At 44.3% G+C, this 17735-nt stretch overlaps 1 protein-coding gene across 2 annotated transcripts in view; it reads right to left on the reverse strand.

The window, feature by feature from the left end:
* Positions 1–9088: 9088 nt before the first annotated feature.
* Positions 9089–17735, reverse strand: part of GRIA1 (glutamate ionotropic receptor AMPA type subunit 1) — a 165701-nt gene continuing 157054 nt past the window's right edge. For both annotated transcript variants that reach the window (XM_050961529.1, XM_050961531.1), the window contains exons 15-16: positions 11743–11877; positions 9089–9994 (exon numbers count right to left, since the gene is read on the reverse strand). In XM_050961529.1, coding sequence (XP_050817486.1) covers positions 9806–9994; positions 11743–11877 — 324 coding nt within the window. In that variant the 3' untranslated portion in view covers positions 9089–9805. The remainder of the gene's footprint in view (positions 9995–11742; positions 11878–17735) is intronic.

A 17735-nucleotide genomic window follows, 5' to 3' on the forward strand; every position in this document is an offset into this window, starting at 1 on the left:
AGAGTGGGGGTTACCATGTGCACTTCCCCAGGCCTACCGAGAGCCCAGGCCTGGGTGCTAACTGCTAGACAACAATGCCTCTTCTGTATAAACCTGCACTTGAAAATAATACCTCCTCTCAAAGAGAAGCATGAGCTTAAGTGCTTTGGAAGCTTGGGACCAGCGCACTCAGCACTTCGCAGGGCTGAGCCCTAGCAGATCATCTCGACACTCTAATCCAGACCTCACCCTCTGGAGCAGGACTGGATGGGACACCACCAATGCCCTGCCATAACGTGCTGCAGAATAGGAGGCATCGGTAATGGGTGTGAGGCACTCCCATCTCCCCGGAGGCTGAGCATGTACACTGTCTCTGTAGCGTTGTGCAGTTCCCCCAGGTGTTAGGCGTCACCACCCTGCTCCCAGGACACACTGGCTGGTGCACCAGGGAAAGTAACTGGCTATTTCTGCCACCTGGAGCGAGAGGAACCAGTAACCTTACTGTGATTCTCACGGTCTCTCACAATCTGCTCCCTGGAGCAGCACAGCTATGCCCTGCCCTTACTCAGGGCTTGTGGCAAAGCCGCAACCCAGCTTTCCATAAGGATCACATTAGTGGGCCCCTACACGACAGCAGTTCTTGTATTATTATTATTATTTTTCTTTCTTTCTTGTTTTCGTTCTTTCCACTTCCAGCACCAAAGCAGATTCCTGAGGCTCCGCAAACCAGCCCTTGTGTCACCCGCCAAGTAAAATCATTTCTGCCCTACTCATTTCAATGGGTTATTTAGCTCTCCAGGTTTTTAACTTGGGTCTTACATGGTTTTTGCACCAAGGGAAATAGAAACATTGCCTGTATTTTAAACCTAATCAGTAAATCCAGGAGCTCTGTTTGGGTGTTTTACAGCCTGATTCAGCTGGGATGCCCAGACGCCAGTAGTAACTCTGGCTTTGTTGCCCTCTTTCCACATTACTACTAACTAACCATTTCTTGCTACAAAACATGCTCAACCAGAAATTATGGGGCTGATGAAATTCTCTGGTGAAATTCTCTGGCCTGGATTATGCAGCAGGTCAGACTAGACCAGGGGTAGGCAACCTATGGCATGGGTGCTGAAGGCGGCACTAGAGCTGATTTTCAGTGACACTCATGCTGCCCAGGTCCTGGCCACCAGTCCGGGGGGCTCTGCATTTTAATTTAATTTTAAACGAAGCTTCTTAAACATTTAAAAAGCCTTATTTACTTTACATACAACAATAGTTTAGTTATATGTTATAGACTTAGAAAGAGACCTTCTAAAAAAATTAACATGTATGACTGGCACGCGAACCCTTAAATTAGAGTGACTAAATGAAGACTCAGCACATCACTTCTGAAAGGTTGCCTACCCCTGGATTAGATGATTGTAAGAGATTTAAAATCTCTGACTGTATAACAAACTATCTGGCCTGAGCCGCTCACATATAAAAGACAGACATCTTCCCATGCATAGAGCAATGTGTGTTTGTACAGCACCAGGCACAATGATTCTGGTCCATATCTGGAGTTCTTAAGTGCTACAGTAACATGTATAATAATAATATAGTAGGATCTGTTTTTATGTAATATCCTAGTATTGATCCTCTTATGTGGCTGTATGGAATAAACCAGATTAGTGCAGACCTTTTTGTACTCACAGATAGACACACAGTGGGCAGCATGAGAACATAAGAACTGCCACACTGGGTCAGACCAATAGTCCGTCTAGCCACGTAACCTTGTCTTCTGACAGAGGCCAATGCCAAGTGCTTCAGAGGGAATGAACAGAACAGGTAATCATCAAGTGAGCCATTCTCCATCGCCCACTCCCAGCTTCTGGCAAACAGAGGCTAGGGACACTTCAGAGCATGGTTTTACATCTCTCTCCATCCAGACTAATAGCCATTGATGGAATTATCCTCCATGACTCTATCTAGTTCTTTTTTTAACCCAGTTATAGCCTTGGTCTTCACAACATCCTCTGGCAAAAAGTTCCACAGGTTGACGGTGCGTTGTGTGAAGAAATACTTCCTTTTGTTTGTTTTAAACCTGCTGCCTATTGATTTCATTTGGTGACCCCTAGTTCTTGTGTTATGAGTAAATAACACTGCCTTATTTATTTTCTCCACACCAGTCTTGATTTTATTGACCTCTATCATATCGTGGTCTTTTTTCCCAATCTTATTAATCTCTCCTTTTCTGTACCTTTCTCAGTGCCAATATATCTTTTTGAGACGAGGCAACCAGATCTGCACACAGTGTTCCAAATGTGGGCATACTGTGGATTTATACAGTGGCATGATGATCTTTTCTGTCTCATTATCTATCCCTTTCCTAATGACGCCCAACATTCTGCTAGCTTTTTTGACTGCCACTGCACAGTGAGTGGATATTGTCAGAGAACTATCCCCAATGAGTCCAAGATCTCTTTCTTGAGTGGTAACAGCTAATTTAGACCCCATCGTTTTATATTTCTATTATATACCTTATATTTGAAATTTGAGTAAGAAAATTTTGTGTCCTTTTCCATTTCTCTTCTCAGCTGACAAAGAATGGTCTTGTTTGCAGTGCTGTTGTAGCTATGTTAGGCCCAGGATATGAAATAGACAAGGTGGATGAGGTAATGTCTTTTACTGAACTGACTTCTGCTGGCAGAGAGGACAAGCTTTTGAGCTACATGGAGCTTTTCCCCAGGTTTGGAGAAGGTAAAACTTTGGATTTTATCCCTTGGACAGAAGCACTGCTCTCACAGAAAAACCTTATGGCTCTTTGTAGGGAAGGAAAGTATAGGGACCTACGGAAATTGAATAATGTTCTATAGAAATAACCCTAAACCCCACAGAATGTAACAGAGAATGAGAACCTTTTCCATAGGATGTTTAACCCAATTGGCAGTGTTTAATAGAATTCTGCCAGTTTCTAGGACAGCTTAAAGATTGTGTAGAAAGCTTGTTATTATGCATTAAATTCTATAGGTTTTTTTCCTAATGGCAAGACCATCCCTTTCTCCATCTTCCTTTGTGGTGACACTTACCATGGCTGAGAACTTGCAATGCAGCACGGTGTGACATGTCACTATGAAGAAATGTTCCCAATATTTCTTCTCTAGGGCTGGGTGGTGGGTTGGTGGGTTCCTGGCCTAACCTTTCACCACTAGAGAGTTATTCCCATCTGTACTTCGATTCCAAGTGAAGGTGACTTTATTTGTTGCTCTAAATCGATTTCCTAATGGAAGTTTACTTGCAGTACAAAGCCACTAGCGTCTGCTCAGGAGAAGCCCAGGACTGGAACAGCAAGGGGTGCTGCTGGGGAGAGCTGCATCGGGAGCATTGCACTGCGCTTGGCTTCCCTAAGCCTGATTCTAGAGAGTTAATTTCATGAGAGCTAAATTCCTTCACAAACTGACACTCATCCATTGACACAAACCATCATAAATGAAGACTTGGAAGAAAACACAAGTCCTGCTCAGTGTCTTCAGTGAGATAGTAAAACTGGGAGAGATTTCCTCTTCATAATAAACTGGATCAACCAGAATGATTGTTTCCATGGAGCTGAACAGTTTGTCTGGCGCTCTCTAATGTCTCCTGATACTGGGTTTGCATCTGGATCCTGCCACTGCAGGCTCTGCTCTGCTGAGGGCTGTAGTGGCAGAGTGATATCACCCTGTTTCCTTTGCATGTAGCTAATTACACTGGTACCAGAGATGCAGACACGCTGGCACATCACTCAGCAGCAGGCTGCCGGCAAACACAAACAGGATCGGCAGCTGAAGCAATGACAAATTGATTCATGCCTGTGAATAACGAGGATGCGCCAGGGGCGTCTGTGTTCAGGGAGGTCAGGTACTACAAGAATCAGCAGAGATAACTTTTAAATGTACACAGGGTCAATCTGGTGCTTGCGGCCAAGCACATGGCAGGCAGGGACAGTGCCAGACTTGCCCACACGGCCCCACCGCTGCACCACACGGACCCACAGCAAAACCCTGGCTATTCTAAGCCTGGAGCCACATCACTTTCTATCCTGACACACACTTCCATGGTTTAGCAGAGTGTGTGATACAGACAGAATGTGACCTCACCCCTGATTTGCAGTGGAACCCAGATCCAACTGGGATGTTTGCCTGGTTTCATGTTTCAGTGCAAAGCTCAGTACAGAATATGTCCATCGACAGCTTCACTGTGGTTCCCAAACTTTCCTAACACCTGGGCCAGATTTTAAGTGAACCTACATCTACACTTGGAGCTAAGGGTATGATTCCCAGCTTGCACAGACACGCTCATGCCAGCCGTCATTGAGTTGGCGAACTAAAAATGGGAGCATAGCGGCGGGAATTCCCACTGGCTCGTTTCCACTGAGTTTTGCTTGGAGATCTTGGGTTAGTTTGAGCCCAGCTCTGGAAGCAAAACTCAGGGGAAAGCGATTGCAAACCCTGATAGATCAAAAGGGGTGAAAATAACCCCATGAACCTCAGTGATGAAGTGCAACTGCTGCATTTTGCTCTAGCATGAACCTGCTGGGTCACATGGTGCCCTCTGATTCCCTAGAACTGACATAAACATCGAGAAGGGTCCTGCTCCAAACAGGGACAGCTTGGTGCTCCTGGGGGAACCCTCTGCCCCCACCTGACCCTGAGATCAGAAAGATGGGACATGATCACGAGTGTATCATCTAAATGGGCCTGATTTGTAGCTGTGGGGCAGAGTGGAAGTGAGCCATTATTTATTTGGCAGGGTGAGAAGCCTGGGCCATTCTGCCCTGGGGATCCGCCCCCATTCAGAAAATTAACAGCTCAGTAAAATGACTGTACCTTCATCTCCGCTATCAGCTTAATAGTGTAGGGCTTCCTTGTTCCAAACGGAGAGACCATGCCAGGGGATCTGGTCCTGGACTCAAAGCAGCTGCTGGAGGACTTCAAGGGAGGCTCTGCCCTTCAGTGAACAGCCCAGCACAGGACGAGGCATGCTTTCACACGTGTGCTTAACGAATGAGCAGATGCCCAGCTGAGGAGGATTGCAATGGCTTGCTAGAAATACCACTGCAGTGCAAAGTATTATCTCCCACAGACTGCCCTTGCAGCAGGTAGAGGGGTCCCTCCTCAATCAGCCAGAAGCTAAACCTTTTCACTTAGGCTAGGCCTGCATAATTCCACTGGTGTGGCTTTCAACATAATGCTTAGCATATCACACCTTTAAACAGCTTTTGGCAGATCTGCGCAGCTCTCGGGAGAAGTGCTACATAAGCACTGCTAACCAGGCTGTGGAAATGGGAAGCTGAGGCAGAGGGACTGGCTCAAGGCAGAGTTGCACCAGTTTAACTTGTGATTTTAAACCAATTAAAACTGGGGCCAATTTCAAACCAATTTAAACTGTGTGAACACTTTCATTTTAGTTTAAACCAGGCTTATTTCAGTTTAGCTCAAATTGATTAGGAACAGGTTTAAACTAAACTGAAATAAATCACTCAAGCTAAAAAATTGTCCACACAGGCAGAGAGTTACACTAGTTTAACTAAACCAGTGCAGCTTTGAGGCTTCGAAGACCAGCGAGTCTAAGGGCTTGTCTACAGGGGAAAGTTTTACTAGCTATACTGGTCAATCATACCAGTAGAGTTAAACCGATTATTTTTTTAACCTTTCCTCATTGGTCAAGTTTTCTAAACATTTTTTTTTAATCATTTGTGTTGCTCTCCTCTGGACTTTCTCTGATTTGTCCACATCTTTTCTGATCACCATTGGCAGATACTTTTCCAGGGACATAGGCTTATTCTTCTTCCATTTCTTGCCCATCTCTAATCACTGTACTGTGAGCCAAAATGGAGTCCCTTTCGTTGTGTGGGAACACTGGCACTGCCACAGTAGATCAGACCCAAGGTCCATCTAGCCCAGTATTTTGCCTTCAAGAATGGCTTGAGGAAGATGTTTCAGTGGCAGAGGCAAGGAAAGTGTATGGTAGGCAGTTATGAAATAACCTGCACAAAGGAAAAGTCTCTTCCTAGCCCCCATCAGTTTGTGGTCATCTGATACACTGAAGTACGAGGTTTTATATGTCCTTTCAAACATTGGTTGTCATCCCCACACCACTTTCAATCCTTACTAGTGTAACTGTAGCTGATCTCATTAGATGTGTAAATGCCTGAGCTGTTTGAATGCTGCTGACCTTTTCACCTCCACAATCTCTTGTGACAAGGAGTTCCACAGGCTAACTGTGTGAAAAAGAATGAGAAAGGTGTGAAGTGTTCCAGCTTCTGATACATCTCTAATAAAAGCCAAGATTGGGGAGGGTTTTTGGACCAGTGCTGGTTCTGATTTGACTTGGAGCTGACAATACTTCATCGATTGCAAAAACAAATTAAAATCCTCCTATTCCGTTCCCACCCCCTCAAAAAAACTCCAAACAAACAAGAAAGCCCTCAACATCCCCCACCCTCCTCATCCACCACAAATGATATTTCTGCCTTCACCCATTGGGATAAATAGTTGATAGATTCCCAATTTGAACCTGAAGCAGTTTATTTGGCTGCTGTTCACAAGTCAGGCACAGCAAAAATCAAGGAAATCTAGTTTGATTCAGGTTGGGTAAGATTGCCTTTGGGGTAACATCATTTTCATATCACACATCCAGCACTGGCACAAAACGGCATGGACAGCTATGAAAAATGGACTGTGGAATTTCAGTACTTAAATTCCAGGTGATATTTTTCATTTCGTATGTAAATAAAATCAAATAAAATTAAAAGCACCATTTGCAAAAGAGAACACAAAACGGAAAATGTTTCTGTGTTTGATCAAACAAAATCCCTTTGCAGTTCCACCAAGAAAGAGAGGTAAAACAAAGAGAGCTGTTAAATAAAAGATCCAGGTACCAAAGAGCAAAATTTAATGAAAGCCGAAACTGTTAAATATGGATTCCTGTTGAGAAAAAATGTCAATGTCTTTAAGAGTTTTCCCATTATTCTATTTTTAAGAAAAGTGTAGTAAAAATACATATTACAAGTTAACATTTTTTCCCACGCTTTTGTCTCATTCCTTTTTTCACCCCTCCATTGATCAAAAGCATTCTAAGATTGAGTCTCCTGTCTTATTTTCACAGGCATTCAGTCCTATTACAGAAAGTTTGTTCCTACAGGGCCATCTAACTGGCTCTTTCAATTGTTGGACAGAGCTTCTTTGATTCCCTGCCACAAAGGCAGCGGGGTCTTTGAAGGCTGATGGGGCTTATTTCCAATTCCACAGAAAAGGGAATCTCTGCAGCCTGCTCTCAGTGCAATTTCAGGTGGCGAAATAACTGGGTTATGAAAGGTCTTGGGACAAGAAAAGAATCAGGCAGCAGACTTTCCCAGAGGAGCTCTGGGACAGAGGCAGTAAAGCATCCTCGAGGCCTGCTCCACTCCTGCACATATACAGAACTGAAGTAAAAAAAAAATAGAGGTGGATAAAATAATAATAATAATAAGCGCAGAGGTGGTGCTCTTGAAGAGTTATTCTGAGTGGCTGATGAAAGTGCTTGTCTGGATGAAAGATGGAGACTACAAGGGTTTCCATTGGCAGGGAGAGAACACGCAAGGGCACAAGACATGCTGTGCCCTAGTTAGGATCCTTGAGTTTTTGACTTGCCAGTCTCACGAGAGTGACCCTAGGAGGAGCAGAGTCAGAGACAACAGATGGGTAGCAAACAGCTAAATGGTAAAGAACAGTTCAGAGCAGGTCAGTCATTAAAGGTTGCTGACATACAGCATTAAAGGTTGCTGACATACAGCACCGCACCATGAATCATGCGCTCAAGACAATTGGTTTGCAGCCAGTCTTGCTTATGAAAAACCACGCAGGGAAATCTTCACCACAGACCTGCTGAAGTTATTTGCCTGTCACTTTCTCATCAAACTCTCTCTCCTTCACTTGTCCTCCCCACGCCCCCAGTTTCTCCACTTGCCATGTTGCAGTCTCTGTTACTTTACACATAAAGCAGCCCATGAGCCTCTGGCGGCAGCCCCTTGTCACTGTGTAGGGTTTGCACTGGCTTTTGGAAGAAGCTTAAACCTCTTAAAAAGTCTGAAGTGGTGGGAACGTGGGGAGAGGAATGGGATAGGAAGGGTCACTGTTTGACAGATCTTCTATCTCCCTAGAGGGTCCCCTTTAAATGATTTGCTTTTGGGGAGGCCCTCCCAATCCCCAAATGAAAAGCATTCTACTGGCCATGCTGGCAGCTTCACAAAATGAAAATTTTGTAGCAAAAATAAAAATAAAAAGATACAATTGGGCAACATAGCAAGCAGCTGGGCCCCTGGTTGCGTATCTTGCACTGTGGATTTTGCCATTTCATTTCCAGCAGGAGCAACACTGGGTTTTGTATCATAGACAGACTTTTCTGTATCAAGCAGGGGAACCAGGTGGCCATCTGTAAATTCCATTTGCTTGCTGAGGATGAATGGGCCAGAATCCACTGCCGTTGGTTTAGCCACCAATGGGATGGGACAAGTGCTGATTTCTGAAGCTGAATTCAACTGTGCTCAGCTTCAAGGAAGTATCACAGAAGCTTGTGAAGTTCTTGAGGAATGTCCTCCCCATTTGCTTGATTATGTGAGATCTTGGTTCTTCTCAAGAGGCTGGCTTGGCCAGTTAACCATGAAATGTCCCCTTTCATTCATAACTGGCCATAAGGGAATTTCACAGCCAAAAAGCAGGGATGTCCAGAGTGTAGCTCCACCATTTCTAGCTCCATTTTACTTGTTAGCAGGCTGTCTGGTTGATTTGTAGATGGTTTACTCTAGGCTCAGGGTGGTTCTGCTGTCAAAGAGAGTATGTACAGAAGCAGAGCAATGAAGAAATGGGTGACAATTGCCCATAAACCCAGATAAGTTAGGTAGGGGGGTTGGACAGATGTTATATTTGCTTTATCTCTTCCATATGCAGCAGTCTGCCATGATCTTAGTCCACTGCTGACTTGTCCACTTTAGCCTGCCGCATGTGGGGGTTTCCTCCCGGCAGGGACTGGTATGGATTCAGACCCCAAGTTCAGAGCAGCTGTCCCTTGAGCCACCATTAATCGTCTCTGGAATAGTTATGACATTGGCCTTGGGGTTATGTCAGCCATTGTCTCCATCCAGCCACTCCCTACTCCCTTCTCTGCCAAAGTCAATTTCTGTTGCTGTTTCAGTCATTTTCTTGTCTCTAAAGTCCTTTTTCATATAGGGAGAATGGAGAGATCCCTCCACGGTACTATCAGTCTTGTTACAACAACGCCGCCCCCACGGTGCTGAAGCAACAGACGGCAGAATTGTGATGAGTTGCAGGATTATATGCTGACACTCCCAGTCAATTAGGTTTGCCTTTTATTTTATTTTCCTTTCATTGTTAGTCGCTCAGACACTATGGTTTTCATCCCACACTAAACCTGATTAAAGGGTTGAGTGGGGAAGAGGGAGAGATGATGTCATCCTTCCTGACACCATGGGAATTGGTAAGAAAAAATATATATATTGCACACACAAAGACTTATTAACAACCAATTTAAAACAAAATGGCACAGTCTTCCTCAGTGCTCCAGTGGTTCTGTATTCCAGGATGGTCCAGGAACCTACTGAATCTCATTACCCGTCTCCTTATGTCAGTATGGACTGCTATTGTTCTCCTGCATGAGGATCTGTCAGAAAACAACAAAGAAAATAGATTTGATTTCCTCAGGAAGATCCATCAAATTGTCCCTTTTGTCATCGTTGTTTTTCTTGCATTTGTTCAGTTTGGTTTTGGCACTGGAGGGGTGGGGCAGGCGAGACCCGGCTCTCACTCAGGTGATGTATCATGGCCGATTACAATCCCGTAGCTCCCAGGGACATCCCAGTGCTGTGACTCATGCACGGAATCGCCTGCATGGATTTGGGGAAATCATGGCTGACCACTCGTCCATTTTCTCCACTGCCTCCTGCTGTAGCCGGCCTTGGAAGAGTTGCTGTCCTTATGGCTTCATTGATTGATTGCTGTGGGATCAAACAAAAACCCTTTTTAGGAGGGACGGGGGGGTCTCCCCCTGTCCTTAGCAATGTCTGGCAAGTTACAATATGAAATGCTCTTGCTTCCTTTGTCTTTATTTTTCCTTCATTCCCTAACTCTTGCTTTTCTGCAGTTCTGTATTGCATCTATTTTAATTGCTTATACTTGTTCTAGGTTCCAAGTTAAATGACTCTATAACACCTTGAGATACAGGGCACACATGTCATGTGTAGAAAGTACTCCACTTATAGACAGGGTAAGTTACTGAGCATTTAAATACATGGTGATCTCTAAGACCCTGATCTTGCAAACACTTGGAATGAGTAAAGTTAAGCATATGCCTAACGCTTTGTCTACACTGGCAAAATGAGTTGTGCTAGGAAACCTAACCTAATTTTCCCAGTCTAGACAAAGTCTAAGGTTGTCAACACTTGGAGATTTACTGAAATAGCTATTCTGGAACAGTTATTTTGGAATAAAGTTCGGTATTCGATTCAGCCATATTAGTGGCATATACAACACAACTCCTATGCTTCCTTTACCTTTCCCCAACTTCCATTGGTTTGGGCTTATTTTAAATCTCAGAGGGGAAAGAAGTATTACACATATTCGTCTGATTAAATGTGTAATCATCATTGGTGAAATATTAACAATGTTGAAATAGAAACATGTAAACTGAAGAAATGATCATGGATTATTTTTCAAATCCAGGTAAATTTTAATGCTCATAGAAATAAGACTCTCATAGGACCAGTCAGACGTAACCTAAATGTCATAATATCACCTTCTGACTGGCTTCCATGCTCACTGGAGCGGTCAAGGTGGAGGATACAGGGGACAGATTGTTTTCAGATGGCTCAATTAATGCCAAACTTTTACCTGTAAATGGTAATCCCTCCCAATTCCCTTTCTTCTCATATGAATCAAGATGAATTCATTCCACAACACTCTCTGGTTGTTAAACTGGCATACCCAGAAGTCTCTAGTGTAATCTTATCTGCTCTCTGCCATGGCACTCTGAAAGGATAATAGTACCATGTGGGGAGAAGGGATAGTTTATTAAAAACTATGTCCCTGAGCCTCCAAATGTGCACATGCCCTTTGGAAGACTTGGGTGCACATCACAGTACATTTTCTGTGCAAATAGTGTTCACGGAGTTAATGGTACTCTGTTTTACCTGAGATTGTTGGATCTAGGAACTGGTCCAGCAATAAGATACAGCAAATGCTCTAAGCAGCAACCATTATTGTTTAAATATAAATAGCATTAGCACAGTAATACCTAATGGAATTACAGGGCCTGATTCACTACTGAATTACTCCATTTTTATGTTGATGCAACTCCATTCGTTTGTTTTGCATGGATTTACACCAGTGTGAAACTGAAGTAAATGCAGTTGTGCATTAGCCCAACAGACTGCAGCCTTGAAGAGCTAGTCTTTGTTCTTTGAAGCTTGACTGTAAGGAATTGAGATACATTCCTATGGTCATTCATGCTAGGGTTTTACTTTGTTTTTGAGATCTGCATTTGCACTACACAATGGTGTAGATCTAATCTGACTGTCAAATAACTCATGTATTCGTATTAGTTAGCTCCCGTCATTCATTCTCATTCTTTCCTTTCTAAACACATCAACTAGCATATTCACATCATCATCCCTATAATATGGGTTTCCACCCTGGGTCTGGGCTGCATCCGGCTTAGGAGCCTGGGTGGTGTCAGAGAGATGTAAAAGGTCTGGGAATGTGTTGCCACCTTCATCCGCTTTGTTTCACTTCTGGACTTGTAACAAAACTCGATTAAGGCAACCAGCATGGCTAGTCCGAGCCCTCCGATCAGGATATAGAAAACCCCGGCCACATTGCTGAGACTCAGAGCGCTTGTCTTGTCCTAGAAAAGAAAGGAAAAGGGGACGGGACATGTGGGAGGGGGAACAGCCAAATGAATATGGAGTTGCTTTGTAAGAGGCACAGTACAATACAGTAACACTGGCATGTCACCATCTCCCTCTTTAAACACAGGCATGACATATCTAAGAGCATTTTCAATTTTTGATTCAATTTCTTTTCAATCTAATGTTTCCCTCACACAAACGAATAAACATTTCTCCAGCAATACAGCTCTATATAAAGGTTTGGGTTCTGCTTTTAAATCATCAAACTTAAACACTTATTTACCCCAAATCCCTAGTTTAAATGATTGGTTAAAAGAAAAAAAATTATCTGTGTTTGTGACACTTGCTTTTCCCCAATTTTGCTCCTGAAATTACCCATTATCTTGGAAATGCTTGTTCCTTTAGTCCTAGATTGTATCCCCCGCAACTTCCGTTGCTGAGCAACATGACAAGATGCCCTTATTTTTTTAATTTTTATTATTTCTCAGTACAATATTCAGGTGACACTGGAGATGAGTAGTCCTCAGATTTGAGTTTGATTTTTATTTCTAAGGCAATTATTGCATGTGTAACTGAGATGCGTGTCTAACAACTATTTGATTCTGCATAAATAGGGTTATTGATTGCAATTACTCATATCTGATACTTGTATAATGATGTGACAGACACTGTCTAATTAATCCCCATGGCAATGCTGGTTAGGAGGCAATATCATATTGCCTCATTTTACAGATGGGGAAACTGAGTCACACAGTGCTGGATTCAAAGCCCTAGTGTTAGTAGGTGCAACCCCCTGAAGCAAACAGAATTGACTCCACTTGCACTGGGGCTGAATTTGGTCTGCAGAGGTTTACCCAGGCCACATAACAAGTCTCTAGCATTGAAGAATTCTTGAGTCCCCTGCTCATTTATCTAGACCACATGCCCTCCTTTGGTTAAAAGTGAAATAGACCTTTCTGCTAAGTGCTAATGACTGCTCTGTGAGATCAAATAGACACTTGCTCACTAGTAAGGAATGCTGAGGGCAGGCCCAGTGGCATGGTATTTAGTGCTCCATGTGGGAGTTCAGGGCTACACTGATGGTGCTTGGTAGGTCAGGAATCCTGGGCTGAGTGCTCAACCGCTGGACAGGAAGAGAGGGCTATGTGTTGCTCCTCATTGATATAGCCAGTTAAAGAGGAGCATTAATGAACTCTGGCACTAATTGCTGGGAGGAGCAGAGCTCTGCTTGCATGTAGTTTCCATCAGTTCAGCAGTTTCATGATGCTGAACTGACATTCAGACAACCATGGATCCTGTGAAACAAAGGATTTGTTGTATTTCATGGACTATGCAGATTTCGGGAGGATTGGTTTGCTCGCATTCCTTGGGCAGGTCTTACTCTAAGCCAGAGCAGCAGCTACTAAGTCCTTGAAAGACCCCTTCAGCCAGAGGGAAGGAATCTGTGGCCAGAAAGATACAAATGAGTATTTTCAGACAAGTGTTAAAATTACATGAGCACTGAAAAGACTTCCAGAATTTAATAATTTGGTGGCCACACAGGCGATTCTTGGGTCAAATATATTTTTAGAACAAAACTGGCCTTTTATTTCAAATGAACATTTTCCATGAGAACTTCTGTTCCTTGTGAAATATTCTGTTTTATTTGACAGACTAGAATAAAGGAATAAATACATTCAATTTTCAAAAAAGTGAGGAAAATTTGATTGCTGGCTGGTTTTGGCTTCAAAAAGCAGTTTTTGTTTGGTTTTGTTGAAAAACTGGAAACACTTCCATGAAAAATGTCAGGAAAAAATACTTTTTTTGGTTTTATTTTTAAGTTATTCACAGGAAATACTTACAAGGTACTGACCAGCTCTATTCTGCTGGGCTGTTCGGTAAACAGGATCCCTTTTTCTAATGTCCTCTTAGAGCATTATGGGGCTCCCTTTGGAACATGCACTACAGCAGTGGTTCTCAAACTTGGGCTGCTGCTTGTTCAGGGAAAGCCCCTGGCAGGCCAGGCCGGTTTGTTTACCTGCCATGTCCGCAGGTTTGGCCGATCGCGGCTCCCACTGGCTGCGGTTTGTTGCGCCAGGCCAATGAGGGCTATGGGAAGTGGTGTGGCCCAAAGGATGTGCTGGCTGCCTCTTCCCGCTGCCCGCATTGGCCTGGAGTGGCGAGCCACGGCCAGTGGGAGCTGAGATTGGCTGAACCTGCAGACACAGCAGGTAAACAAACAGGCCTGGCCTGCCAAGGGCTTTCCCTGAACAAGCGGCTGCCCAAGTTTGAGAACCACTGCAGTACTGCACATACGGTGGGGCACTGATGTAACTTCCCACACTGGATTCCTTTAGCCAGAAGATGAAAGTGCTACTCTGTTAGAGTAACAGCTGCCAACTGTGCATATAATCTGGGTGGATGGAAAAGTCTTTAACTTTGATTTCTTTCCCCTCTCGATTAACCCAGGTCTCAAGAGGCTTGAAAGCAGGATCATCACTGTGCAGTGTACTTTCCGGCCACATAGTACTGAGATCTCATTTACCCCAGGTGTTTAAGCATGAAGACTACCTGCTCCAGAAGCTCCTCACAAGACATGTTGCTTCCATCTCTTGCATAGCCTTTGCCATGTCAGTCAGGTTATTATCTAGCCCATTCTTTCAAGTATGCTGTCTCTAACAGAAGATGATTTGCAGGTCCTCTTAGCTTTTTGGGTGTGCAACATCTCCTCCTCTTCCTGGAATCTCTGTCTCTGCAGCTGCTACATCTTCAGGAATCATTCTGTGGTCTGTCTTTAGATGTTTTCTCCTAGTCTTGACTGTGTTTTGTTGTGGAACGTTTTATCTGAAGATTGCTTAGAATCAAATTTAAGAGCCATTTGAAGTCTTAAAGGTGGTTTTAGCAGATATTTGGCAGGGCAGACCAGTAGCTACCAAGAAACAGGGTTAGGCCTGTCCTGTAACATACCTCTCCAAAGGCATATTCTAAAGGAGTTTCACCTGCCAGAAAGAGGGACTGAGAAGACCTAAGTGGGTTCCTCAACTTTTTGCTCTCCTTGTCATTCTTGGCTGCCATGTCTTGCCACAGTATCCTCCCATCTCCTTCCCATCTTAGTTGTAGTATTCACATGGGAGGAGTTTTTCCACTGGCTTTAATGGGAGTGGGATCTGGCAGATAGGCAATCAGGCTCCTATTTACGGATTTCTCTGTCTGACTTATGCTAGCTATGAATCTTTTGGTTTGGTTTAATCTTTTGGTCTGGTCTAGACCTGATGGCATTATACTGCCAGGCTCCAAGCTGGGAAGCCAAAGATGGCAGACCCACCACAGCCATTTTGCTGTTCAAATCTCTCACAGTGTGTTACTGTTCCAGCTGCTGCTTTTGAATCCTGCGTCATTTTACCCCTGAAAATTGAATGAACTGAAAGTCGTCACTCCTTCCTCGTCCCTGACAGCTGGAGAAGTCCGGTGACTGAACCCCTTCAGCTGGGGAGAGCAGCTGCAAAGCCCAGGGGTATCTGCCTAAATTTCACTACTGCCACCATAGTAACATAGTCCCAAAACAACAGCACTAAGAATCGAAGGGACAAGCCTGGCTGCAGCTGAGCTGCGAGGAACACTGAACTCAGATGGCATGAGCCTATCTCAAAAAGTCTGTTGTTGGATCCTGGGTTAGAAATGAAATTGCTCCAGTGGTGGCTGACAGCTTCTTTTCTTTTACTCCCTTTCTTTCCTCCGCAGGAAGGATTGAGTTTCTAATCAGAAAGCCTTTCTCTAGCATGTGACCATTGTCTTGCAGCTGCAATTCCTTCCCAGTGGATAAGAAGTACCCGACTCACTGAGGTGCTGAGAGGGCTAGGAAACAGTGCCTGCCTTTCCATGGCTTTTTTCTGCTGTTTCAAAGCAGGATCCTCACTTAATAACACGACTAATAATAAAAAGAAATGTACCCAACCTACACTAACTGCCAGTGAGAACCCAACCCCCTCGCTGAACCCCTAGTCTTCGCCATTTGGGCTTTGTGACACCACTCCAGAGCAGATGCTTTCCCAACGAGTCGGCCCATCATGTAGCCAGCTTGTTAGTGGGAGTGTAAATGTCATAGCTTGTCTCCTGCAGAGGCAGAGAGTTACAGTGGGGGAAAGATTGGCAGGTGAAAAGAGAAAGAAAAGCCCGCTGTTCAGAAAGCGCGGCATTATCGCCATGGCAACCAGGCACCTTCCAGTCTGCTCCTTTCAACCAGTGCCACTTGTCGTTATTTATTCTGCTCTCCTGAAAGCCTTTCAGGCGCAATTTCCCTGGCTTCCCAGCAGCGGCACTCCCTTCTCTTCACAGCCAGATCCCATTCAGAGCAAACAGTGACCTTAAGACAAGTAGTCAGGGCCCTCATGGCCCACTGAGAATGTGAACGGGTCCTTTGAGCAAGATGGCTGCATTAGCCACCAGGCTTCCAAGGACCCAGCAGAGGTCTGTGACCTTTACACCAAACACCAGTCTGCCTTCTCCCAGGAGACCTTTTAAAGCCCAGCATTGAAACACTTAGCTTTCTCCCTGTTGGCTTTGAGCACCAGTAGGGGACTGTGAGGGGAGGATTTGTACATGATGGATAGTGGACATAATTATGTGAAGAAAAGGAAGCCAAGAAAAGGTTTCCTGAGGTGAAAGGCCACCATTGGCTTGAGATCTAGCCAATTAAAAGAAAAAAGGGGGTAAAAGTGGTTTCAGCAGCTATCCCTGCCTGAATGTCCCTATCTGTTTTGATAGTTTTGCGGTCACAGGCCCAAGCCTGGTATCTGCATGTGTGTGGGCAAATCCCTGTGCCTGTGCACAGCCTCACTGTCTTTGATGGAGTTCCCCGCGGGTGCAGGGAGCTGTTCATATGGGGGTAACTGCAAGATGGATCTGCACTGGCCTGCATTTAAAATTGCTCCTGTCTTCTCAGCTGCCTTGTGGAAGACTTGCCTGAACAGCAGGGCAATCTGATTGACTACATTGGCAAACAGTGAAACTAACTATACACACAGTGCTCTCAAAGGCACAAAGTAACCCAACTCTAATCTCTGTCACTCACACTAATCCTAGAGGATAGCTGGAACAGCAGTAGGTAAAAAGTTTTCAGAGAGAGGTGAGTTTTTTAAACTGACTGCCTCTTCCAAATGGTTTTTTCAAGGGAATATATTATTCCTTTGGTTACAAAAGAGAGACAGGGACTTCAGCTATAGTGGGAGAGTCAGGGTGGAAGTCAAAGTTTATCTGGAAGAGAACTCCCCCAAGTCCAGGGGCTGTTCTGATTTGGCCCTTCATAGGGGTATGGGTCTGCTGCAATGTTGGAATATCAGATCTAAACTTTTGGACAGGTTATGGATGTTTGTATCTGGAGTTCGGGTCAGCCCTCACCCCAGGAAAAACATATTTGTTGGGTTTCTATAGGGATCACTGGAAATGAAATGGAAACTGGAGAGTAGAGACGTGGTTGCCAAGTTTAGAAATGAGATATAGAGGCATCACCTACAGACAGAGAATCATAGAATCATAGGACTGGAAGGGTCCTTGAGAGGTCATCTAGCATGATGACCAATGTAGCCAATCATATAACATCTCCTGAAACCAGTCTCCATAAGCCAGAGAAATGTTTGCCATTTAAAAATGCTCTGAAGGCACTAAAGGTTTTACATATTCCAAGATCTCCCTGACTATTAGTCTTGGACATAATTCGCAAAATCCAGTTTTCAGTGACCTGCAACATTATTCTTTAGTACTAACATCCTTTAGAAAGCTTGAGGCCCGAAATGGGGCTCAACTCACAGTCTGGCCTATTCTCTTCCTCTAGCAGTAGGAATGGGAACTTGCCCCTCCACCATCTTGGGCTCTGTGT

The sequence above is a fragment of the Gopherus flavomarginatus genome, chromosome 7 (assembly GCF_025201925.1).
Source record: "Gopherus flavomarginatus isolate rGopFla2 chromosome 7, rGopFla2.mat.asm, whole genome shotgun sequence".
Classification (NCBI taxonomy): Eukaryota; Metazoa; Chordata; order Testudines; family Testudinidae; genus Gopherus; species Gopherus flavomarginatus.